Source organism: Anolis carolinensis, chromosome 4, assembly GCF_035594765.1.
Source record: "Anolis carolinensis isolate JA03-04 chromosome 4, rAnoCar3.1.pri, whole genome shotgun sequence".
Classification (NCBI taxonomy): Eukaryota; Metazoa; Chordata; class Lepidosauria; order Squamata; family Dactyloidae; genus Anolis; species Anolis carolinensis.
This window is the reverse complement of record NC_085844.1, coordinates 137504514-137532488: the sequence shown is the minus strand read 5'-3', so window position 1 is coordinate 137532488 and position 27975 is coordinate 137504514. Positions and strand designations below refer to the sequence as shown.

General features: G+C 40.6%; 1 protein-coding gene across 2 annotated transcripts in view; it reads right to left on the bottom strand.

Moving 5' to 3' along the window:
• ecscr (endothelial cell surface expressed chemotaxis and apoptosis regulator) overlaps positions 1-16758 on the bottom strand; it is a 28924-nt gene extending 12166 nt beyond the window's left edge. The window contains exons 1-4 of one of the 2 annotated variants that reach the window (XM_062977905.1): positions 16496-16758; positions 7442-7489; positions 5069-5185; positions 2198-2296 (exon numbers count right to left, since the gene is read on the bottom strand). In XM_062977905.1, coding sequence (XP_062833975.1) covers positions 2198-2296; positions 5069-5185; positions 7442-7489; positions 16496-16553 — 322 coding nt within the window. In that variant the 5' untranslated portion in view covers positions 16554-16758. The remainder of the gene's footprint in view (positions 1-2197; positions 2297-5068; positions 5186-7441; positions 7490-16495) is intronic. The other variant, XM_062977906.1, reaches the window with a different exon arrangement.
• Positions 16759-27975: the final 11217 nt, after the last annotated feature.

Sequence of the window (27975 nt, the reverse complement as noted above, 5' to 3'; positions counted from 1 at the left end):
TGTTCTAGAAGTATTCTCTCCTGACGTTTCACCCACATCTATGGCAGGCATCCTCAGAGGTTGCCTGCCATAGATGTGGGCGAAACGTCAGGAGAGAATACTTCTAGAACATGGCCAGACAGCCTAGAAAACATACAACAACCCTATATGTGCTTTAATTGCTTATATATTTAGATTGTTTATATTTTGATGAGGTGTTTTTATTGTTTACCTGTGTGGCCTTGTCCCCTCTAGGGTTGAGAAAGGCGGGGTAAAAATGAAGTAAATAAATAAGTAATAAATATATCATTGCATCTAGTCTTCATGGCTTATACGTGTAAATAATAGCTGGGACTGGAATCACAGCAAACAGGTAGAGAAGTTTAACATATTGTTCCTCTGCTGAAAATTACTCCTCTATTAAAGATGTGCAAAAAATAATTACTCCTCGTAAATTGTATCAAATTTGTTAAATTTGTGCATACAAAGCGATATTAGAAACATGCAGGAAAATTGGGATTTAGAAATTGAAACATTCACCAATAATTTTCGTTAAGATTCTGAAATATTCTGATGTCTCCCAAGGTCAGTTTGATTTTCAGTATAAGCATTAAGCAAAAGAGGCCATTGCTAGCGTTTAAATTAAGGCCTACTGCCTCATCACACCAGAGCATGGATCCACTTTAAATCCAGTTTCTGCCTCTTGCAGAATTCTGGGGTTTGTAGTTTGGTGAGGCCCAGGACCTGTCTGGCTGAGCTGCTTAAAGGCCCGTCCTTATAGTGGATTTAAAGTGGATCCAAGCTCTAGTGTGATGAGGTCCCCAGGCTACTTGCTCATTTTTGGCCTGATTCCCACAAGGAAGGCACTGTGGGTGGGACTATGGGTGGGAGCCTGAAAACACAGAAAGTTTAAAAATGTAGTTTGGGAAGGTAAGGCCCCCCAGTGGCAGATAATGCAAAAGGCCCTGCCATAAAATACATTTCCCTGATGGTTGCAGCCAGCCATTTAGAGTGAGTCTATTTAATAAATAAAATTATTGAATCTGAAGAGGACCAAAGTAAGTAAGTAATAGTATAAATCTGTGCTAAGTTGAAGTTATGTGGTTGTGTGTCATAAAGACAGACAGACATTTAAGGGGTTGCTTTTCGGGGGATAAATGGCTTTTGTCTAAACTTTTAAAAATCATTGTGCATAAGTGAAACGTTCTGAAATTTGGTGGGCTAACAGTGGTAAATGTGTTCTACCATTGTAGCAAGTTTCTCTCCATGAAGTTTCCCCAATTATAGTAATTATTTAATTCTGCACATGCGCAACTATCATAACGAAATAGTAATAAAATTTCATTAGTCTCATTATAGTTTATACTATATATAGTCTCATATATAGTTTTTAACTAAGTATACTTTAGAAACACTTTAAAAACGAAGCACTAGCCCCCCCCCCCCAGTTTTGTAAGTACTTTTGAACCATTTTTTATGGATCGCACATGCCTATCCTCTGTAGCTGATATTTACATTGAAAAGAATGCTTCAAGACTCCAGATAGACCAGTGTTGTTTCTGAATATTTAAAAGATTATTTAATATGGAGAAAATGGTTGAGAAGAATATAGACAACAAATTAAAGAATAAATGTACTAAACAAAAAAACAGATTGTGTGTGTGTATATGTAGGTGCATTTATATGTGTGTATTTTTAAAGAAAGATATATAATTAGGATACTCGAAGAAATATAAGTATGAAGTGGTAAAAAAGGAGATGAAAAAGCAAAAGAATAAATAAAGCATTGATAAAACAGAACATTGAAATGACAGTATGAGCCCTATACCTACAGGACTAATATCCATGGTTTAATCTACCTGCATTCAACAAAATGTGTCCTTTTTAGGAATGTTCTAGGTACTCCATGCAATTCTATGGTATATTTCTACCAGAAGTAGCCTTGGAGGATCTAGAAAATTATCTGATAAATTCTTGTCTAGGAATTTTGCAGGTCCTCCAGGATGACTATGGTACCTTCCAGGGGAAGTCATTCATTTCAATAGTGTTTGCTATTAGCCATGGCTTCTTGTTTCCACTGTACATTTTGAAACATATCACTCACAGATATGGGGGTCATATTGTGTGCATTTCAAAGGACCTAAAAACAGGAGTGGACAATCAAATATCCCTACAATCACTTCAGTACTCTCAAACAGCAGGAAATCTTATTAAATACCTTTTGTATCTTTACAGTGATGGCACTTGAATCTTAAGCTGACCACACAGACCAGGATGACTACGATCACCACCAAAATGACTATGAAGCTGATGACACCTGAGTAATGGGTGAGAAAAACAACTATGATCATCACTACCCTTAGTTTTCTCTTTAATATCTCTTGGGGTCCTGCCAAACAGGCTCTATATCCCAGGATCTGATCCAGGTTTTCTTAATTATCCTAGTTATCTGGCAGTGTGAACCTATAAATCCAGTTTAAAGCAGAAAACCTGGGATCAGATCCTGGAATATAGGGCCTGTCTGGAAGGACCCTTGGTTTCAGTTACAGCAGAGGACAGGAGTGCCAATGGCGATCATAAACCAAAACTGCCAAGCTGAGAAAGGTACAATCCAAGGTAGACAGCATCTCCACAAACCATGATTGTGGTTGTCCACTGTTGAGAGACCCCATTTCTGCAGATTCAGCTCATGAGTTCCTGCATACAAACTAAAGGAGAGTAGAGCTTCATGAACTATATCACGTGTAGATTTTGGCACAATACACTGATTTCTACTATTCCTAATTTCAATCAAAATAGGCATACCAGATATCCAGAAATGCTCTCAAGTCATAGCGACATGTGCTCGGAAAGAAATTAAGCAGACAATTGGGAGTGCAAACATTTCTCTGTTGATAAAGTGACAAGATCATCATCTTTAGCACTGAAAGTTCATTAAGGGGTCATGACAGCTTCACAACAAAAGTCAATTTGCCTTTCATCTGCCACAGTTGTGATTACACTGTATTGTAAAAGCCATTAAATGATAGTGATTTCTGTGGTATGTGTATATATTTCTAGAGTACTTCATCCTTTTTGGACCATATCCCATGTAAGTTTCCCCCCGTTTCCTCTCAGTTTACACACACCGGCAAAATGGAGTCCCGCGGAGGCCATCCCATGATGCATGGCCAAGTGTTACCTCACTCCTGATTGAAGAAGGGGGAAGTGGGAAGAAGGTGGCTAGTCACCCCCAAAAATTGACCTTCTAGGGTAAGACGAGACCTCACTTTTCCAAACATTCTCCCCTGCTTTACCCCTCTTCTCTTCTGCCCGTGAGATAACATCCTATGTCTATATGCCCAAGGAGACATTTAATGAGATTTAATGAATGCAAGATGTTTATATAACAACACAGATGCTTTTATGCAATAATTGTTCAGGGATTCCAGTCACAAGGAAAGTCTACACACAAATAACTGAATACAAAATATACCTTTTTGGGTGAAGGACAGAGCATGTATATAACATAGTATCTTAAAATTAGTTAAAATGGGTGTTGCCCTAAACATATTTATCCAAAAAGAAATCCCACTGATTTCTCCAAGGCTGACTTCCAGGCAAATATTCACAGGATGGGAGGCTTGGGGCATCTTGCAGGAAGGTATGATAACACAATGGTGTTCTAATATTTGTTCATAAATATGGCAAATACACAAATCTGAGGTCAAAATCATAGTACACTATTGCAGCATTATTATTCCATTTAAGTTAGGCCTCACAAAACTTCAAAACCCCACAATTCCACAGGAGTCAGCCAAAGCACTTAAAGTAGAATAATAGCACTATGATAGTGTAGTGTAAGATTGACATGACTCTTGCTGGGCACAACATTCAATCTTCTGAACACCATTACTGACATACTCTTCTTCATAATGGGTCAATATGATCCTGTATCCATGGGTTCCAACAACCCCCCCCCCCCCCCCCCCCCCCCCCGCGGACACCTGAACTCTCTGCTTCATAGTGTGGTGGAGGCTCCTTCTTTGGAGGCCTTTAAGCAAAGGCTGGATGACCATCTGTCGGGGATGCTTTAAATGCAATTTTCCTGCTTCTTGGGAGGGGGTTGGACAAGATGGCCCACGAGGTCTCTTCAGATTCTATGATTCTATGATTATATGAAACATTGGGTAATGATGAACCATATATTTTGACTATGTTTAGTCCATAAAATTGCACTGGAGGACTCCGAGAGAGCTATCCACAGAGAAAGGGAAAATATTTGGGGAGGAGCATGGATGAGTTAAATCATTGATGTCAAACCCATGGCTAAGGGAAACATACTGTACTGTCATAGTTATGATTTCCATGTGGTCCAAATGTTTAAAACATATGGGTTTTTTATTGGGTTGGACCCAGAAGCACCAACAAATGGGAAAGTAGATCTCATGTCCTTCCAGACAGGCCCTATATCCCAGGATCTGATCCCAGGTTTTCTGCTTTAAACTGGATTATATGAGTCCACACTGCCAGATAATCTGGGATAAACAGAAAACCTGGGATCAGATCCTGAGATATAGGGCCTGTCTGGAAGGGCCCCTAGACTTCTCCAGACTGTCCCCTCCATGCAAGTTCCTCCAACCCTTGAAAAGGTTACATAGAAGGTCTGGGGTGTCTGCCAAAAGGTGGTACATGGACAGGGAAGCATTCTCTCCCCATCTGAGTCTTTTCAGAACAGAACCCTTCTGTCCAGGAAAGGCAGGTATTTTGTAATCATTGCCTTTAATTGTGCCATCACTACTATACACCATCCTTTCTTTTTCTCAGCCACAGTTATGATTGGTGTTTTGTGCTTGTCAGTTTGAACTTTAGAGTTTTATAGGATTTTTATGTCACAAATAATTGTTTGTACCAGTGTTCTCAACCTGAGGTCCCCAGATGTTTTGGCCTTCAACCCCCAGAAATCCTAACAGCTGGTAAACTGACTGGGATTTCTGGGAGTTGTAGGCCAAACCACCTGGGGACTCACAGGTTGAGAACCATTGGCTTGTACCAAGCAGTGATATCAGTAATTTTAAGTATGGCAACTCATTCTGATGTCTCTACTTACCAGTTGCTGCCACTGATAAGGCTGCTGATTCTGTAGGGGAAGGGGGACTGGGGAAGTCCGTCTCTGCATCCAGGGATCGGGTTTTGAGAGTCATAAATGTGGCTGTACCTGTGGAAACTAAGAAGAGGAGGATGTAAAAAAGCAGGGAGGAGAATCTTGACCTTTATGAAAAGCCAGTCAATCATAACCAGATCGTTGACCAACATTTCTTTACCAAAGCAGAGGAGAGAATAGGCACCTTACGTGGACATCAGCAGATGTAGGAGTGCTGGTGCTAGTGCTAGCTAGCTGGCTCATATAGGAGAACCAGGCTAACCTGGACACTGCATAGCTGAATTTTTCTGCAGCATCTCAGCTGCTCCAGTTCACATGTATTTTGACCTTAAAACACTGGTTCTCAACTTGGGGTCCCCAGATGTTTTTGGCCTTTGACCCCCAGCAATCCTAACAGCTGGTAAACTGGCTGGGATTTCTGGGAGTTGTAGGCCAAAACACCTGGGGACTCACAGGTTTAAAACCACTGGCTTAAAGTATGTTTTGAAATTTTGATAACAAGCTATGAGATCTTTTGAGTGGTATGTGCATCCCATAGCGGTCCTCTGTCCCAACAGAAATGTGGTAAGGATATTAGTCTAGTTGACTTCCGTATGTATATAAAACAGAAGAGAACATTATTTGTCCATCAGTTCAGGCATCAAAGCACCTTGAGCTAATTTTAGCATTTTAGAAGGTTGCATGCTGCCTTAAGCCATGGAGAGTCAGATTATAAATTAATAAATAATTCTTGGTATTTGCTTATTTTATACTCCATAATTTATCATTTCTCTTATTCTCCTGCAATATTTTCAATTTGCTCAACATCACAGGTTTTGGTGCACTTGAGTCAAACATCACAGAACAAGAATAAAGAAGGCTATGCAGAACGTAGCTATGATGGAACAAATAACAAGACTAAATCTGACCCACCAAAATGGGTTTGTATTATCTCTCTCACATAAATCAATCAGTAATCCTTTTTGGAGAAAAACATTTATTTCCATCCGGTGAGTAGTCAGTTTAGGGAACTCTCCAGATGATCTTAACACCCCACTTGGTTCATAGGAGGAGATACATTCGGACAAGTAGTTTGGGCCAGAACCGTTTATAGGTCAAAACCAGCACTTTGAATTGGGCTCGGTAGCATATTGGCAGCCAGTGGAGCTGGCTTAGCAGGGGGGTAGTATGCTCCCTTTATGCCGCTCCAGTTATTAATCTGGCTGCCGCTCGTTGCATTAGTTGAAGCTTCCGGGCCGTCTTCAAAGGCAACCCCACATAGAGAACGTTGCAGTAGTCCAAATGGGATGTAACCAGAGTGTGGACCACCGTGGCCAAGTCTGGCTTCCCAAGGTACGGGCGCAGCTGGCACACAAGTCTAAGTTGTGCGAAGGCTCCCCTGGTCACCGTCAAAACCTGGGGCTCCAGGCTCAGTGATCAGTCCAGGAGAACACCCAGACTGCGAACCTGTGTCTTCAGGGGGAGTGTGACCCCATCCAACACAGGTTGCAACCCTGTACCCTGTTCAGCTTTACGACTGACCAGGAGGACCTCAGTCTTTTCTGGATTGAGTTTCAATTTGTTTGCCCTCATCCGGTTCGACACAGCGGCCAGACACCAGCTCAGGACCTGGACAGCCTCCTTAGTGACAGGTGGGAAGGAGTGACAGAGCTGGACATCATCTGCGTACAGATGACACCGGATCCCGAAACTCCAGATGATCTCTCCCAGCAGCTTCATGTATATGTTAAATAGCATGAGGGACAGTACAGAACCCTGTGGGACCCCACAAGTCAACGGTTGTGGGGCCGAGCAAGTGTACCTCAATGACACCATCTGGGACCAACCCTCCAAGAATGAGCGGAGCCACTGCAGAACAGTACCTCCAAGTCCCATTCCCGCGAGGCGTCCCAGAAGGATACTGTGATCGATGGTATCGAAGGCTGCTGAGAGGTCCAGCAGAACCAGCAGGGACACTCTCCCCTTGTCCAGTTCCTGTCTCGGTACCATGCCCCGGCCTGAAGCCAGACTGTGCTGGATCTAGAAAATCAGTGTCATCCAAGAATGCCTGGAGTTGTGCATATTATGCATACTCATTGGCATGCAGAGATGAGAGATGATGCAAGAGTGCTTTCCTACAAAAGCATGTGCCAAATGGAAAAGTCCTATATGTTTGTACTGTGTTTTTAGACAGGAAAGGGAAAACTAAGGATAAATACATGTTCATTCTGTTTCTTATACAGTACTCTCAAAAGAATCACACAACAGTTTTGTTTTGTTTCAAAAACATATTTTAAAATATAATGCTGTCAATTTAAAAATATCAATAGAGTGTTCTACCTGCCGAAGATGGAAGTGCAATGCTTTCATTTTCCATAAGCTCAGAACCTGCAAGCAAAGTTTGAATATACAAAAGCGGTAAGAAAATATTGCTCTGTTAATTTATCTGAATTTTGTTATTTTCCCTAAATTGTTCTCTATCTAAAGTAAAGATTATTAAATTTGATCACATTTAGCTGCTAGCCATTTAACTGTCCTCCACTATAATGTCCAATCATCCACTCCAGTTGCGGCTCATCGCTTTGCAAATTTCAGCTGTCAATGGGTTAAATATTTCAATTTAGATACAATTCTAATTTGTATTTGTATCTACAATTTGGCTCCTCAACTAAAACATTTGCCCATTGATCAGATGCCAACATGCCTCATTTCACATATGCAGGACTGCTTTGGTTGTTATAGTCATGATGCGTTGTTGTGAGTTTTGTGGGTCCAGTGTGGTTTTGTGGTGTGGTTGTGTTGTTACAACTGGGAGGCAAGGCTTTTGCATTGTTTTGCCAAGTTTTGTGTTTCTGGGGCGTTTAGTTGTGTTGTTATAGTCATGATGCGTTGTTGTGAGTTTTGTGGGTCCGGATTGTGGTTTTGTGTTGTGGTTGTGTTCTTACAACTGGGAGGCAAGGCTTTTGCGTTGTGTTGTCAAATTTTGTATTTCTGGGGCGTTTAGTTGTGTTGTTATAGTCACGATGCGTTATTGTGAGTTTTGTGGGACCGGATTGTGGTTTTGTGGTGTAGTTGTGTTGTTACAACCGGGAGGCAAGGCTTTTGCGTTGTGTTGTCAAGTTTTATATTTCTGGGGTGTTTAGTTGTGTGCCAAGTTTCGTATTTCTGGGGCGTTTAGTTGTGTTGTTATAGTCACGATGCGTTGTTGTGAGTTTTATGGGTCCGGATTGTGGTTTTGTGGTGTGGTTGTGTTGTTACAACCTGGAGGGAAGGCTTTTGCATTGTGTTGCCAAGTTTCGTATTTCTGGGGTGTTTAGTTGTGTTGTTATAGTCACAATGCGTTGTTGTGAGTTTTGTGGGTCCTGTGTGGTTTTGTGGTGTGGTTGTGTTGTTACAACTGGGAGGCAAGACTTTTGCATTGTGTTGCCAAGTTTTGTATTTCTGGGGCGTTAGAATCATAGAATCATAGAATAGTAGAGTTGGAAGAGACCACATGGGCCATCTAGTCCAACCCCCTGCTAAGAAGCAGGAAATCGCATTCAAAGCACCCCCGACAGATGGCCATCCAGCCTCTGCTTAAAAGCCTCCAAGGAAGGAGCCTCCACCACGGCCCCGGGGAGAGAGTTCCACTGTCGAACAGCTCTCACAGTGAGGAAGTTCTTCCTGATGTTCAAGTGGAATCTCCTTTCCTGTAGTTTGAAGGAAAGGAGATTCCACTTGAACATCAGGAAGAACTTCCTCACTGTGAGAGCTGTTCGACAGTTTAGTTGTGTTGTTATCGCATGATGTGTTGTTGTGAGTTTTGTGGGTCTGGATTGTGGTTTTATGGTGTGGTTGTGTTGTTGTAACCTGGAGGCAAGCCTTTTGCATTGTGTTGCCAAATTTTGTATTTCTGGGATGTTTAGTTTTGTTGTTATAGTCACTGCGCAAACAACTTTATCATTTTATAGATATAGACTAGCTGTGCCCGGCCACGCGTTGCTGTGGCTTAGTCTGGTGGTGTTGGTCAGTCTACATTAGGTTGTATTTATGCTGTGACCTCCACCCTTCTTTATACTCACATTAGTAGTAGTATTTGAAGTCTGTTACCTTCTTCAATTTTTGTGTTGATTGATAATTGCTTGAGATCCCTGTTGTCTTTGGTTTGTTGTTAATTGTAATGTCTGATTCTGCTGAGTGCGGTTTATATTTTTATTGTGGTACAATACTCTTTTTTTGTTTTGCCTGTGTAGGTGTTTATTATTATTGTTGTTGTAGTGGTCATGAAGGTTGGATAAGTTAGATGCTACTGTATTGTTTTTTGGAGGCCCAGTGTAGCACTGACTGGCCTCTCAGCCTCAGTGCCTGGCTGTTTCTTGCCTGTGATGGTGTTGATTCTTATTGTTGTTGTTGTTGTCATTGTTATTATTGTAATTGTTTTTTTGGAGGCCAAGTGTGAATGTAGGGATTGGGGAGGTGGATGAGTTGTGTTGTCAAATTTTGTATTTGTTATAGTCACAATGCGTTGTTGTGAGTTTTGTGGGTCCGGATTGTGGTTTTGTGGTGTGGTTGTGTTGTTACAATCGGGAGGGAGTGCTTTTGTGTTGTGTTGCCAAGTTTCATATTTCTGGGGCGTTTAGTTGTGTTGTTATAGTCATGATGCGTTGTTGTGAGTTTTGTGGGTCCAGTGTGGTTTTGTGGTGTGGTTGTGTTGTTACAACTGGGAGGGAATGCTTTTGCATTGTTTTGCCAAGTTTTGTATTTCTGGGGCGTTTAGTTGTGTTGTTATAGTCATGATGCGTTGTTGTGAGTTTTGTGGGTCCGGATTGTGGTTTTGTGTTGTGGTTCTGTTTTTACAACTGGGAGGCAAGACTTTTGCGTTGTGTTGTCAAATTTTGTATTTCTGGGGCGTTTAGTTGTGTTATAGTCACGATGCGTTGTTGTGAGTTTTGTGGGTCCGGATTGTGGTTTTGTGGTGTAGTTGTGTTGTTACAACCGGGAGAAAAGGCTTTTGTGTTGTGTTGTCAAGTTTTGTATTTCTGGGGTGTTTAGTTGTGTGCCAAGTTTCGTATTTCTGGGGCGTTTAGTTGTGTTGTTATAGTCACGATGCATTGTTGTGAGTTTTGTGGGTCCGGATTGTGGTTTTGTGGTGTGGTTGTGTTGTTACAACCGGGAGGCAAGGCTTTTGCATTGTGTTGTCAAGTTTTATATTTCTGGGGCGTTTAGTTGTGTGCCAAGTTTCGTATCTCTGGGGTGTTTAGTTGTGTTGTTATAGTCACGATGCATGGTTGTGAGTTTTGTGGGTCTGGATTGTGGTTTTGTGGTGTGGTTGTGTTGTTACAACCGGGAGGCAAGGCTTTTGCGTTGTGTTGTCAAGTTTTATATTTCTGGGACGTTTAGTTGTGTGCCAAGTTTCGTATTTCTGGGGCGTTTAGTTGTGTTGTTATAGTCACGATGCGTTGTTGTGAGTTTTATGGGTCCGGATTGTGGTTTTGTGGTGTGGTTGTGTTGTTACAACCTGGAGGGAAGGCTTTTGCGTTGTGTTGCCAAGTTTTGTATTTCTGGGGCGTTTAGTTGTGTTGTTATAGTCACGATGCGTTGTTGTGAGTTTGGTGGGTCCTGTGTGGTTTTGTGGTGTGGTTGTGTTGTTACAACTGGGAGGCAAGGCTTTTGCATTGTGTTGCCAAGTTTTGTATTTCTGGGGCGTTTAGTTGTGTTGTTATCGCATGATGCGTTGTTGTGAGTTTTGTGGGTCTGGATTGTGGTTTTGTGGTGTGGTTGTGTTGTTGTAACCTGGAGGCAAGCCTTTTGCATTGTGTTGCCAAATTTCGTATTTCTGGGATGTTTAGTTTTGTTGTTATAGTCACTGCGCAAACAACTTTATCATTTTATATATATAGATATATATATATAAAATTTTCTACATTTGCGAAGATTCAATGGCCTGATCTTGTGCAACAGTTCAACTACTTGGAGTCCAGAAATTCCTAAAAGGATTAATTCCATCATTGCAAGCCCAAAGCTCCAGGGAGGTGGTGGGGAAATGTTCTCAGACAATAAGCTAATTCCAAATCCCACTCCTGGAGAATTTTGGCCTCACTGAAACACTCTGAATTTTCTCTTATATCTAGATTCATGGATATGATAAAATATGAACAAGAAGAGACTTGTGTGTGTGTGTGTGTACAGTATGTGTAATTGAGATTTGGGTGCACTGGTGAGGTCAGCCACAGACATGTCCTGGAACACCCAAAATAACTTAAAATGATATGGTTTATGTGCTTCTGAAACTGTTGGGGTTTATACCTCAAGGAAATTGTTCCGGTGTCCTGTTGGGAAGAAATCCCCTCAGGGAGGCAAAGCAAACAGAAAAAGATCATTTTAAGATGCAATTAATAGGATCAGGATGTTTCAGAAATATCAGATATGAGCTACCCTTCAATAAAATGTATATTGTTCTGTGCCCTTTCCATTGAGTTGCCTATCTTTACATAAGGGTCATTCCATGCCAAGTAGTTCAAACCTTCCCACCATAATATTCTCCGAATTTTGTTCAAATTTTAGTTGTAGTGCCAGTCAGGTGTTAAACTAAGTTTACCAAAAAAATGAGGTCTCTAACTGCAATAGTTGCTGATTTAGACCCCCTTATCTGAAGGGTAGTCAGGGTGCTCTGGATGACAAAACAACACCGCTCCTTTAGCGGACAGGTGAATTTGGCTTCAGTATCTTGGGAAAGTGTTTCCTCCTAGCTCTTGCAACATTTCCTCCATTCGAGTTTGTTTTTTATCCCACTCCAAAGCCTATTCTCTGTTTAGTTCCTTCATCAGTATTGGCAGTCTACCTATGCCGCCTAACTCACATTAATTTATTGTAGTACTTTAAAAATAGTTTATCATAATAGCAGAGGAAAAAAAGTTCATTTTTTTTTAAAAAAACCATTTTATTAGCTTCTAGTGTGGCTGAGCTTGATTGATTGCTTGATTAATCCCAAAGTAATCCTCACTTTTCAATACATTTGTTGATTTAGGTTATGAGAAAATGTTAAGGAATGGGGTGGCTCATTCTCTGCCAGATACATTAAGACAAGAGTCTTTAGAAGATTAAGTATAATTCAAAAGAATGGAAAGAATGGGAAATGGTAAGAGAATAAAGTGGCGTATGGTGATGATTTGTTAGTTTTACAGAAGTATTTGAGTCAGCAATGGCTTTTTTTGTAATGTGAGATCCTTTAGAACTTAAGACTGGTGCTCCCAGCCCTCTTAATTGATCAGTGTAAATGTTGTTGGAGGCACACCGTGAGGAAGAAGGGCACTAAGACTCTCTTAAATTCTTCACTTCTTCTTTGTTACTAAGTTTGTTTTCTTGTTTTGTAGATTATGTCAGCCACCCTCTTCCCTCAGAAAGAGATTTGGGAACTTACCCATTGATTTTAGTCCACTATTAGATTAAGAACATAATAGAGCGGGAGACAGAGGGGTCATCTACACTGACCACTAAGATAAGTTCAGAAATAGTTTGGCAGAAACCAGGAAGGTGATATATTGACCACAAAAGGTGGCCTCAAACTGGTTCCGGAAACGACAGAATCCTTATCTGGTCTCTCCCTCCCCGATTTCTGAGGGAAATGCAAACAAGAATTCTGGAGGCATAAGGTAAAGGTAAAGGTTTTTCCCTGACATTAAGTCTAGTCGTGTCTGACTCTGGGGGGTGGTGCTCATCTCCATTTCTAAGTCGAAGATCCAGTGTTGTTTGTAGACGCCTCCAAGGTCATGTGGCCGGCATGACTGCATTGAGCACTGCTACCTTCCCACGGAAACGGTACCTATTGATCTACTCACATTTGCATGTTTTCAGACTGCTAGGTTAATAACAAAGTTGCTAAAGCAGTGCTTGGATTCAACCCAAAAAATGATAGAATCATCTCAATCCGAGTTCAAGACAAGCCGTTTAACATCACAGTGATCCAAATAAATGCCCCAACCACAGCTGCTGAAGAAGCAGAATAATATCAGTTCTATGAGGATCTGCAGCACCTACTGGATAATACACCAAAAAGAGACATTATTTTCATTACAGGAGACTGGAATGCTAAGGTGGGCAGTCAAATGACAACCGGGATCACAGGCAAGACAAACATGGTTTGGGACAACAAAATGAAGCAGGACATAGGCGGATAGAATTTTGCCAGGAAAACTCACTGTGCATAACAAACACTCTAAAAGACAGCTTTATGCATGGACTTCACCAGATGGTCAACACCGAAATCAGATTGACTAGATCCTTTGCAGCCAAGGGTGGAGGGCATCCATCCAGTCGGTGAAAACAAGACCTGGAGCTGACTGTAGTTCAGATCACGAACTTCTTATTGCACAATTTAGAATCAGACTAAAGAAAATGGGGAAAATACACAGACCAACTAGATATGATCTCAGAAATATTCCTAGTGAATATGCAGTGGAGGTGAAGAATAGATTTCAGAGACTAGATTTATTAAATAGAGTCCCAGAAGAACTATGGACAGAAGTTCAGAACATTGTTCAGGAGGTGGCAACAAAGTACGTCTCAAAGAAAAAGAAAACCAAGAAGGCAAGATGGTTGTCTGCAGAGACACTGGAAGTAGCCCAAGAAAGAAGGAAGGCGGAAGGAAAAAGTGATAGGGAGAGATATGCCCAACTAAATGCACAATTCCAGAGTTTAGCCAGAAGAGACAAGTAACCATTTTTAAACAAGCAATGCATGGAAGTGGAAGAAGACAATAGAATAGGAAGGAAAAGAGACCTCTTCCAGAAAATCAGAAACATCAGGGGTAAATTTCAGGCAAAAATGGGCATGATCAAAAACAAAGATGGCAAGGACCTAACAGAAGTTGATGGGATCAAGAAAAGGTGGCGAGAATATACAGAAGATCTATATAGGAAGGATAATAATATAGAGGATAGCTTTGACGGTGTGGTGAGTGAATTAGAACCAGACATCCTGAGGAGTGAGGTTGAATGGGCCTTAAGAAGCATTGCTAATAACAAGGCAGCAGGAGATGATGGGATCCCAGCTGAGTTGTTTAAAATCTTGAAATATGATTCTGTCAAGGTGATGCATGCCATATGCCAGCAATGTTCTTCCGATATTAAACACTTAACAGCACTTGCCTTCCAATTTATTGATCTAATATTAACTATTTGTAGCTCAATGCTGAATGGGCTGGTGACATGGCAGCAGGGATGTTTTGATTTGAAGAAGACACAGAATGGTACAACAGTTGTGCTAGATTGCACTGGGAAAACTAGACATAAATCTCATGAAGCTTAGTAGCCAACTTGGAGGCAGTTGTTATCACCCAACATAACCTATTATTGTAAGGATAAAATAGCTGGAAGCATGCATGGTGTCCCCTGACCCTCTTAAAAGAAAGATAAGAAACAAATAATATGTTGCCGAAGGCTTTTATGGCCGGATTCACTGGGTTGCTGTGAGTTTTCCAAGCTGTATGGCCATGTTCCAGAAGCATTCTCTCCTGATGTTTCACCCACATCTATGGCAGGCATCCTCAGAGATTGTGAGATCTGTTGGAAACTAGGCAAGTGGGATTTATGTATCTGTGGAATAATGTCCAGGGTGGGAGAAAGAACTTTTGTCTGTTTGAGGCAAGTGAGAAAGTTGCAACTGGCCACCTTGATTAGCCTTGAATAGCCTTGCAGCTTCAAAGCTTGGCTGCTTCCTGCCTGGGGGAATCCTTTGTTGGGAGGCTATTAGTTGGTCTTGATTGTTTCTTGTCTGGGATTTCCCTGTTCTGAAAAAACTCTAAAATCAGGACAGTAAATAAAGAACAACCCACCCTGGACATTATTCCCCACTTGCCTAGTTTCCAACAGATCTCACAACCTCTGAGGATTGCCTGCCATAGATGTGGTTGAAATGTCAGGAGAGAATGCTTCTGGAACATGGCCATACAGCTTGGAAAACTCACAGCAACCCAAACAAATAATAGTTTCATTTTATCTAGTTTGACTTGTCTTTCTCCACCTCTGTGTTTCCTCTAACTCCATCTACCATACAATCCCCCCCCTTCTCCCCCTTTTTCCATCAAATAGGTTTTTGCTGAAACCTCCAAGAAATAACACAACTTTAACAGGGCAGTAAATGAGAAGGAAAGGGGCAACCCATTTACGTTGAACATATGAACAAAAAAGAAGTTGTAAAAAAAATTCCCAAAGGTGCCTGCTGGGTTCCTAGTCTAGTGACTAGATATCTCCCAGGTGGAATGGATCCAAATAGGTCCTGTGTCTTTCTAACAATTGCATGGTATGACTGTCGATATTCCTTCATATCATGTTATAATTCCTAAATTTAGGAAGACTTCCCCAACTCACTACAGAGGCTGAGAAATTGCATGCAATTATGTGAGAGCATTTTTGGCCATATGAGCGCAAGACAGGAATTGCAATGTGAACGAAAACTGGATTTAGATTCTGGGAACTTCTTTTTAAAAACAAAGGCTGCATGTATCAGAGCTTGCTTTCTGACAGTGTGTGTTTTGACCATAGAATCCTAGTATCATAGAGTTGGAAGAGACCACATGGACCATATAGTCCAGCCCCCTGCCATGCAGGAAAAGAACAGTCAAAGTACCCCTGACAGATGGCCATCCAGCCTCATCAGTATAGCCTGATTATAGAAAAAAGAAAATAAGTCATTATGTTTACACTCAGTATAATGCATACTTTGAAAAATGATTAAGAAGGCTGTTGCTTCCTGGTTATTGTATTTATTCAGCTGTTTTTTCATTAGTAGTGATATCACTTTTTCTTCCATGAACAATAAAATGTGCTTGCTAAAACAAACCTTCTCTTGTAGCCAGTGTTGACAGCACATTCTTTGTGTAAAGAGAGCCATAGTAGTTAATCTGTAATCCCCAAGTATTAAAATCTATTTATAGCACAATACACCACCAAGAAACATCTGGATTTGCAGCATTTTACTGTCCGATTTGTCAAAAGCCCCACTTTTCTTTCATTAACTGTAAACTGCAAATGCCAGATTTGCTCGAACACTAAAGGGTTCTTTAGTTTGTTGCTTAATGAATATATGACCTTCCTTTATACTGAATGACAGCATAGGTGCATCTAATCCAACATTTTCTGGCCAACTCTCTAGGGTTTCCAGCATAAAGGCGGCTTTCCCAATCCAGCTGTCTGAAAAAATCCCATTGATCCCCCCCCCCCCCCCCAATTCTACCAATTGGCATTGTTTGTTTTTATTCAATGCATAGACTATATATTTCACATATAAGGCAAACAAATAAATATATGGATACAAGAAAAAGTTTCTACTAATTAGTTAACACCAAGTTTATCAGCAACACAGTAGGAACATAAATCTGTGTAAACACAGCTACCATTGAGTGATAAAGAACCTTACCTTGAAGAAAAACGAAGTGATAAATCCACAAAAGCACCAGGATTTTCACCGTAGTCATGGTGTTTCCCACTCACCACTTCTCAGAGCCTGCAGTTCTCTTCATTCAGTGATGAGAAAAAGCCAGGAGAGAAGTTTTCCTGCATGTGTTGATTGTCTTGGGGCTTCCTGTTGAATAATGGAAGGAAACAGTCTGAATCAACAGGGCGACTGACTCCATGGAATTCCAGTCTAGTTTCAGAGGAAATGAAACAGAATTTACTACAGCTGTTACCAGACTCTGATGCTTAACTAACGGGAAACCTGTGGGAAATCAAAATAGTCAGACTGAAGAATGATTCCTAACTTTATTTCTAGTCCCTGGTTCCTGCTTTCAAATGAGGCATATTAGCATGCTGACAAAGTTAGAACTCAAGCCCATTGAAGTATAATATCTCTGCCCATGATGCTTGCTTTACATTTTGCCTCAGCGGCTATTCCTGGAACTCATGGACAAAATGAAATCTTCACAGTAGAGAATATTTCTGAATGAAATGTGTTCAATACTTGTTTTCCTTTAAAGCTATTTAATACGTTATATATTTTCTTCAAAGCCTTCTCTGAACAAATCACATCTTTGCTATAACATTTACTAGAAATCAACGTGTCTGTAGAGTAAGAAAAAATGAAATGAAACATGAATACATATTTATCAAAATGGGAAGAAATATATACAACTAACAGTATTTTTTAGAGGAAATATGTCCACAATTTTTTCAAAACACAGCCCCCCTGATGGCACAGTGTGTTAAAGCGCTGAGCTGCTGAACTTGCGGACCAAAAGGTCCCAGGTTCAAATCCCGGGAGCAGAATGAGCGCCCGCTGTTATCCCCAGCTCCTGCTAGCAGTTCGAAAACATGCAAATGTGAGTAGATCAATAGGTATTGCTCCGGCGGGAGGTAACGGCACTCCATGCAGTCATGCCGGCCACATGACCTTGGAGGTGTCTACAGACAACGCTGGCTCTTTGACTTAGAAATAGAGATGAGCACCAACCCCCAGAGTCGGTCACGACTGGACTTAATGTCAGGGGAAAACTTTTACCTATGTCCACAATTATTTTTTCCAATAAATAATACAACTTATTCGTTTATTGGCAAAGTAAAAATTATTTACATAGATTTCACTTATACTGTATAGACTGGAAGATCAGTAGTTTTCTGCCTTGTGGTCTAAGAAGTTATTGGACTACAATCTCTAGAATTCCTGGACATCTCAGCAGGTCCGCATTCTGGGGGTCTTCTGGATTCAGTACTGACGTTTGAAGCTCAGGTGTTGGCGGTGGCTGGGAGTGCCTTCACACAGTTAAAACTTGTGTGCTAGCTGCGACCATATCTCAAGAAGCCGGACTTTGCCATGGTGGTCCATGCCCCAGTTACATCAAGATTGGATTACTGTAATGCACTCTATGTGGCTGCCTTTGATGATGATTCAGAAACTGCAACTGGTCCAATGATCTGCAGCCAGGCTACTAACTGGATATAAGAATAAAGTTGTTGTTGTTGTTGTTGTTACTACTTGCTGGAGGCCCAAGTGGGGAAACCGCTCTGAAAAAATTAACAGACCGGGTATGTGCTGAATGTTCCAACAAATCTGAGATTTTTCATGTGCTAAACAGCTCCCAAACATTCAAACGTGACAGTACTGAATAACTTCGGTCATCCGCCCCATACACTTAGGTCCTCTGGGCGATATCTATTCCTACCAGTCAGAACCCGACTGGCAGCTGTCATCCAGAGAACTTTTTCATCAGCCACCCCAAGACTGTGGCATAACAGATGAGGGCGAACAAGCTGAGACTTAATCCTAATAAGACAGAGGTCCTCCAGGTCAGTCGAAAGTCCGATCGGGGTATTGGGTGGCAACCTGTGCTTGACGGGGTTGCACTCCCCCTGAAGGCGCAGGTCCGCAGCTTGGGGGTCCTCCTGGATTCGGGGCTGACGCTTGAGGCTCAGGTGTCGGCCGTGGCTGGGAGGGCCTTTGCACAACTAAAACTTATGCGCCAGCTGCGGCCATACTTCGAGAAGTCTGATCTGACTACGGTGGTCCACGCCTTAGTTACCTCTAGACTGGACTATTGCAATGCGCTCTACGTGGGGCTGCCTTTGAAGACGGCCCGGAAATTGCAATTAGTTCAGCGCTCGGCAGCCAGGCTTCTAACAGGAGCAAACTACAGGGCGCTCCACTGGCTGCCGTTTGTTTTCCGGGCCCAATTCAAGGTGCAGGTTATCTCCTACAAAGCCCTAAACGGTTTGGGACCCACCTACCTTAGAGACCGCATCTCCCCCTATGAACCTGCACGATCTCTTCGCTCTTCGGGGGAGGCCCTCCTCTCGCTCCCACCACCTTCGCAGTTGCGGCTGGTGGGGACGAGAGAGAGGGCCTTCTCCGCTGTGGCCCCCCCGCCTCTGGAACTCACTCCCGAGGGAGATTAGACAGGCCCCCACCCTCCTTGCCTTTCGAAAAAGCCTTAAAACCTGGCTTTTCCAGAGGGCCTTCGACGACTAATTTTTGGGGGTTGATTTGTCTGCCCATTTAATTTAATTAGAGAGTGTTCTGCCATGATTATTGATACCTTGCTGAGTACTTCTGCCACGAAGCTACAGAAGCCCTCTATTTCGGCCTAGAACTGTTTTATCTCCTTGTTTTTAACATGTGATGTATGTATTGATTGTATGACTGCTTTTCATGTTTGATTTTACAATGTGTAATTTGTCACTGTTTTTATTATTGTTGTGAGCCGCCCCGAGTCCCCTCGGGGAGATGGGGCGGGATATAAGAATAAATTTATTATTATTATTATTATTATTATTATTATAACCTGCCCAAAGAAATTTAACAGCTAAATCAGCTATCAGAGTTCAGGACACATCTGAAGACCTATATCTTCCGGCAGGCCTACCCTGATCTATCTATCTATCTATCTATCTATCTATCTATCTATCTATCTATCTATCTACAGTATTTATATTTCGCCCTTCTCACCCCAAAGGGGACTCAGGGCCGATCACAATGTACATATACATGACAAACATTCAATGCCATTAGACATATGACATACAGACAGAGATACAGAAGCTATTTAACATTTTCCAGCTTCCGGCTTCATGAGGGTATGCTCGATTCAAGCCACAGGAGGAGCTGCTGCTTCATCATCCACTGTGACACCGAATCCTGGATGGAGTACTTCCTCATTCTTTCACATGCAGACTGCTGGATGTTTTTATGGTTACGTAAATTAGTTAAATTAGCCTCCCCACATAAGTGGTCCCTACGTTTTCTTACTTGCAACTGCAACTGTCTTTCGGGTTGCTTAGGTAAACAACGAGCTAGGCTATTTAATGGTCTTTAATGTATTTTACAGAAATGTGCTTAAATATATGCTTAACTGAATGCACCAAGAGGAGAGACAGGTAACAAATACAATTATTTATTTATTATTATTATTAATCATCATCATCTCAAAAGTAAAGAGCATAGCTAACACATGAAGTAAAGTTGGCAAAAAGTATTCCTTAGTAACGGTCCCTTATGCAGGACACTTTCAAGATAAGTTTGAAAAACAGAGAGGAAAAAGTAGTGAATTTGGCAGCTTGATTGTATTTGTTATTGGTTGGTTGGTTGAATTTAAATTCTGTCTTTTCCCTGAGATGGCATTTTCTCCACAATATAAACACATATCCTCCTATATACATTTTCTCACATTCCCTTAAGTATGGGAAGGAAAATTATTTGCTTCATTGGCTCTTACAGATAGCAATAAATTGAATGCCATACTGTAATTCTATTCTTGTCTTGCCTCAAACAGAATTTCATGGGGGATCAATTCTGTTGATAAGTAATCTTTCTGTCTTTTCTTATTGTTTTCTCCCCATGTTTTTGTAATGGGAAAATATTTTAGAAAGGCAGGGACTGAATAGATACAAAATGTTAGGAATGATTCTACAATGGATGATTCTATGGATGCCTCATTTGGAGGCACCATATTACTCCAAATACTGTAGCTCCAAATCCAGTCCATTGTAGGAATTGACTTCTGTCAACAACTGATCTGTGGCATGCAAGACTTGTGCTCACCATATTCAATGATGGATTAATCATATCTTCCTCATCTGTAAAGCTGCTCAAAACTGTTATGTACGGAGTGCTTGATGTCTACTAATTAGACAGTGGTGTGAATTTTAAACCAGATTCTTGCACTGATAAGCCTGTCAGAACATACTGAACTGCAAGACCAGGACATTCCCACACATTCTGGAGTTTATAGATGGTACAATATTGACTTTTCCACCACAGATGGAAAGTTAATCTCTAGCTTTCAAGATTAAGGTTTTACTCTGATTGAAAGAGAAATTCCCAGTCATTGCTGGTCACAAATACAGCCAAATCTCTTCATTAAGCCTTTTGAGCCCAAGAGGACCGGATATTCTTTTAACTGCAGCTTTCTCATATGTATGGAAATATCAACGATATTTGCCAACAATCATTAGAACTGCCAATCACCGTGGAAACCAACCTCAAGGTAAGGAATGAAGCACCTGAGTGGAATAGATGTGGCTGGCTGAGTATATTTGCATGCTATCAAATATGTTGATCATTGTTTTACATCCCAGAAGAAAATTTCCATTGATTGGTACTATATTTTATTTTAAAATCCATTCCTAGCCTGATGTGCACAGAAATAAAAGAGGAAAATATACGCATATTGTTTTTTAAAATATTGCATCTGAGCATCAACATTTTTATATTCTCGATTCTTAGTTTAAGCTCCAGGGAAAGGAGACAATTGCTTTTAGATTTTTTAAAGGCCGGGCTGTGGCGCAGGCTGGATAGCAAGCCAGCTGCAACAAATCACTCTGACCAAGAGGTCATGAGTTCGAGGCCAGCCTGTGCCTGCGTCTTGTCTCTGTCTCTGTTCTATGTTATGGCATTGAATGTTTGCTTTTATGTGTGCAATGTGATCTGCCCTGAGTCCTCTTCGGGGTAAGAAGGGCGGAATATAAATGCTGCAAATAAATAAATAAATAAATAAATAAATAAATACATTATATTTTGAGGAAGATACATCACATTTTAGGGGTTTGTTTTTTAAGCAAGTCATGCTTTACAGGCTTCCACTATCTTCCGAATGTGCCCTGGGGTGCATCTACACTGTAGAATTAATGCAGTTTGACACCATTTTAAAAGCCACTTCAGTGCTATGGAATCATGGGACCTATAGATTTATGAGACCTTGAGCCTTCTCTGCCAAAGTCTCATTGTGGCCATTTGATTTTATAATTAAGCTATTACCGTATATTTAAGACTATATCTTGATTTATGGATTTATGGGTCAAGAGTAAACAAGACGCAAAGCAAACCGTGTTTTCAGCTGTGAAGCCAACCATGACACCAGGTTCTGCACTTATTTTATGTGCTGAAAAGTGGTATGGGATCCATTTGGGTTTGATGAGCACCGACAGGCTGGGATGTCTCAAATTCAGTTTCCTTTCAACCCACGTTGCTCATTTGTAGTTTCCACACCTGCTGCATGTAAGTTTGGACCACCTCTCAGCCCAACCTTCAGTATGGAGCCAAAATCCGTTCTCAGGTATACTACACTGAGCCCCTTGGAGGAAACAACAGGTAGGAACTAATGGATTATTATCAGTTAAGGGTACTATTCCATTATCCGGGCGGAGAACACTAGAGGGCACTAGAGAGCTAGAAGGATAGTCCATTTTATGGGGGGGGGGGGGAGTTGGAGGAGGAGAACCATTTCCCCCTTTTTTGCTCATGGTTATTCCCCCTCCCCACTTCCCATTATTCCATGACGGGGACATGGGTGGAGGGAATAACAGGAAAACAGGGGGGAATAGTTTTACTCCTTCAACCCACCCTCCAGCCCCATAAAATGGATTATCCTTCTCTCTTTAGTGCTCCCCTAGTAGCCTCCGTCAGAATAATGGAACAGTTCCCAGTTAAATAATGAATTAAGAGGTAATTTAATTTGAATTATTTAATCAAAGCAACTGGCTTAAGGTAGAATTTCAGCATTAAACATTTTCTGGAATTAACTATTAACTGAATGCTTTATTAATCAGAAGGACCCAGAGTGCTGAAGGTACGCCGCTTTCAGTCTCCTTTGGGAGAGATAAAGTGGTGTATAAATAAATATAATAATAATAATAATAATAATAATAATAATAATAATAATAATAATAATATGTCCAATTTTATATTACTTATTTTTATCCAAAGTCCAGTTAATCTGAATTTGTGCAAAACTAATTCTTGCTTTTTGTTCGTTCTTCAGTGTTGGTGAATTACAATGTTTACATCACAAGACCAAACTTAACATCCTGTGGGATGAGCTGGGTTATATGCTCCGCTTTTGATATAAATCTAATTGAATTAATGTTTAGCCCCTTTTTATTATCTTCCCCATTTCTGGAGAAGGGTTAAAATTTGGTTAATAAAACCAAACAGGGCAACAATAATTCTCAATTTCAGCTGAAGAAAACATGAAACTGAATCCTGTTGATGTATGTAGGTATATATCTTTAAGTCACTTGCTGATTTATGGTGACACCATGAATTTCATAGAGAATTTTCAGTTAAAGTAGAATAACTGGATCAAGTTTTGGATAGTAGGGACCTATGTGAATCCTATTGGTTCTGCTCTAGTTGTGAGATAGGATCTAAACTATTGTGTCTAAATGTAAATGCTTATTTAGGAAAAAAATATCTGCTCTGTACATAATCGGAAGATAATTAGACTTGGAATAATCCTATCACTTCTGGAAGTACAAGTAACTTTAGCAAAATAAAACCCTTGGGTTGATGGTGTTATCAAAAAAGTCAAGAGAAGATTGATCATACTCAGTAGGCATGGAAAGTTGGTGTGAGATGGAAAATTAAAGTGGATAGTATGGAATGGTTAGGAAGTTGAAGTGGAAATATGTCACATGGCAAGACATTGTTGCAGGATCTATTGTTCCTTTCAATATTTATTTTCATTTATTTTTAACATAGACAGCTGAACTGTACTTTTTGAAATTTATGAAAAACTAATCTTATATATAACGGGATGGGCGAGTAAACTGCTGTAACTTGCCAGGTATTGATATCCATTTTTATATTTGCATCCTGGTTTTGTAGATCTACCTAAGATCCCAATACACAGTTGCAGAAACATTTGAGTGCTAAGAATTGTGTTACTTCCAGAGGATGTACTACAGCAGCGATTTTCAACCTGGAGGTTGGGATCCCTGGTGGGGGGGGGGGGGGTCATGAGAGGGTGTCAGAGGGGTCACCAAAGACCAGTATTTTCTGTTGGTCATGGGAGTTCTGTGTGGGAAGTTTGGCCCAATTCGATCGTTGGTGGGGTTCAAGAGGCTCTTTAATTGTAGGTCTACAACTACAACTCTCAAATGTCAAAGTCTATTTTCCAACTCCACCAGTCTTCACATTTGGGCATATTGAATATCCATGCCAAGTTTGGTCCAGATCCATCATTGTTTGAGTCCACAGTATTCTCTGGATGTAGGTGAACTACAACTCCCAAATTCAAGGTCAATGCCCACCAAACCCTTTCATTATTTCCTGTTGATCATGGGAGTTCTGTGTGCCAAAACTGGTTCAATTTCATCGTTGGTGAAGTTCAGAATTCTCTTTGATTATAGGTGAACTATAAATCCCAGCAACTACAACTTCGAAATGACAAAATCATTCCCCCCGCCAGCCCCACCAGCATTCAAATTTGGGCATATCGGGTATTTGTGCCAAATTTGGTCCAGTGAATGAAAATACATCCTGCATATCAGATATTTACATTATGCTTCATAACAGTAGCAATATGACAGTTAATGATGAAAATAATTTTATGGTTGGGGTCACCACAACATGACGACCTGTACTGCAGGGTTAAGATTCCTTTCGGAAAAGAGATTTATTGCAACTTTTCTTTGTTGACTTGCTTTAAAACGGATAGAGTGTAAGGGAAGCAAACAGGCACTCCTATAAGCAAATAGCTCATCTAGTAACCATCTGCCAGATTTCCAGGAAGCAACTACTCTGTCGTCCAACTACAAAGCGGCACACCATCTTAGCAGGGCAGGTAGCGGGGAATTACATCATAACTCTAGCAAACACTGTACATCAGTGACGTGAAATATTCAGTGCTTTCTCTGTGCTTCCCCATATTCACTTATTGCTGGGGATTTCCTTGACATGATGGAGGCTAGAGGTGCCAGCCAGGCACTGACATTCCCAGGCAATTATCAGCCTCTGGCTTCTTAGATGCTATGAAAATACGTCCCACCTTTCACCTTTACTAAAGGCATGCCAAACAGATCTGCAATACAAGAAATCAAGCTAAAGGAAATTCCTTCCACAACAGTGAGTGCGAACTTTGGTGGGGCTGGGAGTAACCTTTTTTTGAAACCACTTCCAAGAACATCTGTTCGTCTTTCTTATGGACCACGATATCTCCACTATTTCCACAACATTCTGTCTATCTGACTACACTATGTAACAAAATTTGACAAAGTTTCAGTTCCTGATTTGAACAGTTTTTATTTCCTGTTTAATTATGCTGGACTTACTTTGAAAGTAGTTGTTCTCCAGAAACTTTGTTTTTGTGACTGCCACAAACTATGTCAAATTGGTTGAGACTCAATGAGATATTCATTGAAAAACTATAGCAAAATGTGCTGCAGGATGTCCCACAAAAATCAAGTTTTCAGTTTAATAAACTTTCCCCATGTTTTTTTAATGATAGAACCAATTAGGGAATGACATTTAAAACTCAGGAACAAAATTGTGTTATATAGTGTTATGGGTTGAAAAGGAGCTCTATATTGAATGTCACATTTGTTTATAGAGGCTTCATTAGAAATTGGTTAGATATTAACTCTTTCGCAGCCAGAAGGAGTATTAGACTATAATTCTACAGATCGGGGTTCAAATCTCTGCTCAGTCATAGAAAGCCCCTGGGTATCCCTGAGCAAGTTGGGCTCTCAGCTTCAGAAAAGCAAAGATAAAGGTAAAGGCAAAGTTTTTCCCCTGACATTAAGTTGTGCCGTGTCCGACTCTGCGGGTTGATGCTCACCTCCATTTCTAATCCGATGAGCCAGTATTGTCTGTAGACACCTCCAAGGTCATGTGGCCAGCATGACTGCATGGAGTGCCGTTATGTTCCCGCTAGAGCAGTACCTATTGATCTACTCACATTTGCATGTTTTTGAAGTGCTATGTTGGCAGGAGCTGAGGCTAACAGCGGGCGCTCACTCCGCTCCCCGGATTCAGATCTGTGACCTTTTGGTCTGCAAGTTCATCAGCTCAGTGCTTTAACATGCTGCGCCACTGGGGACTCTTCAGAAAAGCAAAGACAAGCTCAAAGTTGGGGTCCATGGACGGATGCTAACTAATAGCAACCAACCCTTTAAATGTTCCCAAGGAACTGTGTGGATACAAAAATAACATGGCACAAATGTGGTATCAATATCTGCACGGTAGGAAAAAATCCTATTCCATCACATCCAGTTACTTGAGAAGTATTGTCGTAACTAATGTATGTTTCCAACTATAGTGGAATTCATGTTTGAAATATAGGAGAAGAAGAGGTACTTTTATTTGATAGCATTGGAGTCACATCGTAACATTGGAAAGAGATTGTAAGAGATACAGTAGAGTCTCACTTATCCAACACTCGCTTATCCAACGTTCTGGATTATCCAACGCATTTTTGTAGTCAATGTTTTCAATATATCGTGATATTTTGGTGCTAAATTCATAAATACAGTAATTACTACATAGCATTACTGCGTATTGAACTACTTTTTCTGTCAAATTTGTTGTCTAACATGATGTTTTGGTGCTTAATTTGTAAAATCATAACCTAATTTGATGTTTAATAGGCTTTTCCTTAAAGCCTCCTTAGTATCCAACATATTCGCTTATCCAACATTCTGCCGGCCCGTTTACGTTGGATAAGTGAGACTCTACTGTATTAGAGATATCTCTGGTTTTGTGTTACCATTAGCACATGTAACAATACTTTTAGAAATATGAAAGGGTAAGTAGCATCATATGCAGTCATGCCGGCCACATGACGTTGGAGGTGTCTACGGACAACGCCGGCTCTTCGGCTTAGAAATGGAGATGAGCACCAATCCGCAGAGTTGGACATGACTAGACTTACTGTCAAGGGGAAACCTTTACCTTTAGCATTATATTATAACGGTAACTTCAGTATCAATTGCAACACTATTATGTTGATATAAATGTTGAAATACTTTCATTGATCAATGGAAAAACAAGATACAATGCACTCTACGTGGGGCTGCCTTTGAAGATAGCTCGGAAAACGGCAGTTAGTGCAACGGTCGGCTCTTATTAAAGCAGCTCCACTGGCTGCCAATGAGTTTCTGGGCCCAATTCGAAGTGCAGGTTATTATCTACAAAGCCCTATACATTTTGGGTCTAACCTATCTTTGAGACTACATCTCCTTCTATGAACTGATGTGGGCCCTAAGATCAGCCGGGGAGGCCCTCCATTCAATCCCACCTTCGTCTCAAACGTGGTTGGTGGGGAGGGCCTTCTCAGTGGTGGCTCCCTGGCTTTGGAATGCCCTCTCTAAGGAGATGAAGGTAGCCCCCGCCCTTCAAGATTTTTGCAAACACCTGAAAACATGGCTTTTTAAAACAAGCCTTTGACCGTGTTTAGTGATTATGGTCTTAATCTATACATCTGAGGATTTAGTGATTCTACTTCTGCACTTTATGGGGACTGATATTTTATACTGCCACTATTCTCGTAGCTTGCTGGGTTTTATAGTATTTTAAAAAAATAAATTGGGGTTTTATTGCTGTTTTAAGTATGATTAGGTTAATTTTATTGTTATTAATTTATACTTTCTGTATTTTTTGTGTTTGTATATTGTTGCACTATTGAGTGTTTTTTGTAAGCTGCTCCAAGTCCCTTTGGGGAGATGGTGGCAGAATACAAATAAAGTTTATTATTATTATAACCAAATGGTTGCTTGGTGTTCTTTAGTAAAATAACTGTGATGCATTGAGATTAAGCCTTGCTTCACAGAAGGGATACAAATAAAAGAGGGATACAAATAAAGCATTATTATTGTTGTTGTTGTTACTTGAAAAAGTATAGTTATAGATTGTTATGGGATAAGAATATCAATTAATTCTGGTTAAATCTGGACATATTTTTTTAAAAAAATTTAATTCCAGATTTCTTCCCATTGATTAATGTTTATGCTGTGTCCAATGTCCCTAGCCCATTTTACTTGGCAATTTTTAATCTGTTCCTCTTTCTGTTGACCATTGCAATAGTAACTGATATAATGTTTTGATGGTTTCTTTTTATTTTTGCATTATTTTTCCCAGGGGTATTATACTATAGTCAAATTAGCTAAATTCAATACACATACCTCAAATAAATG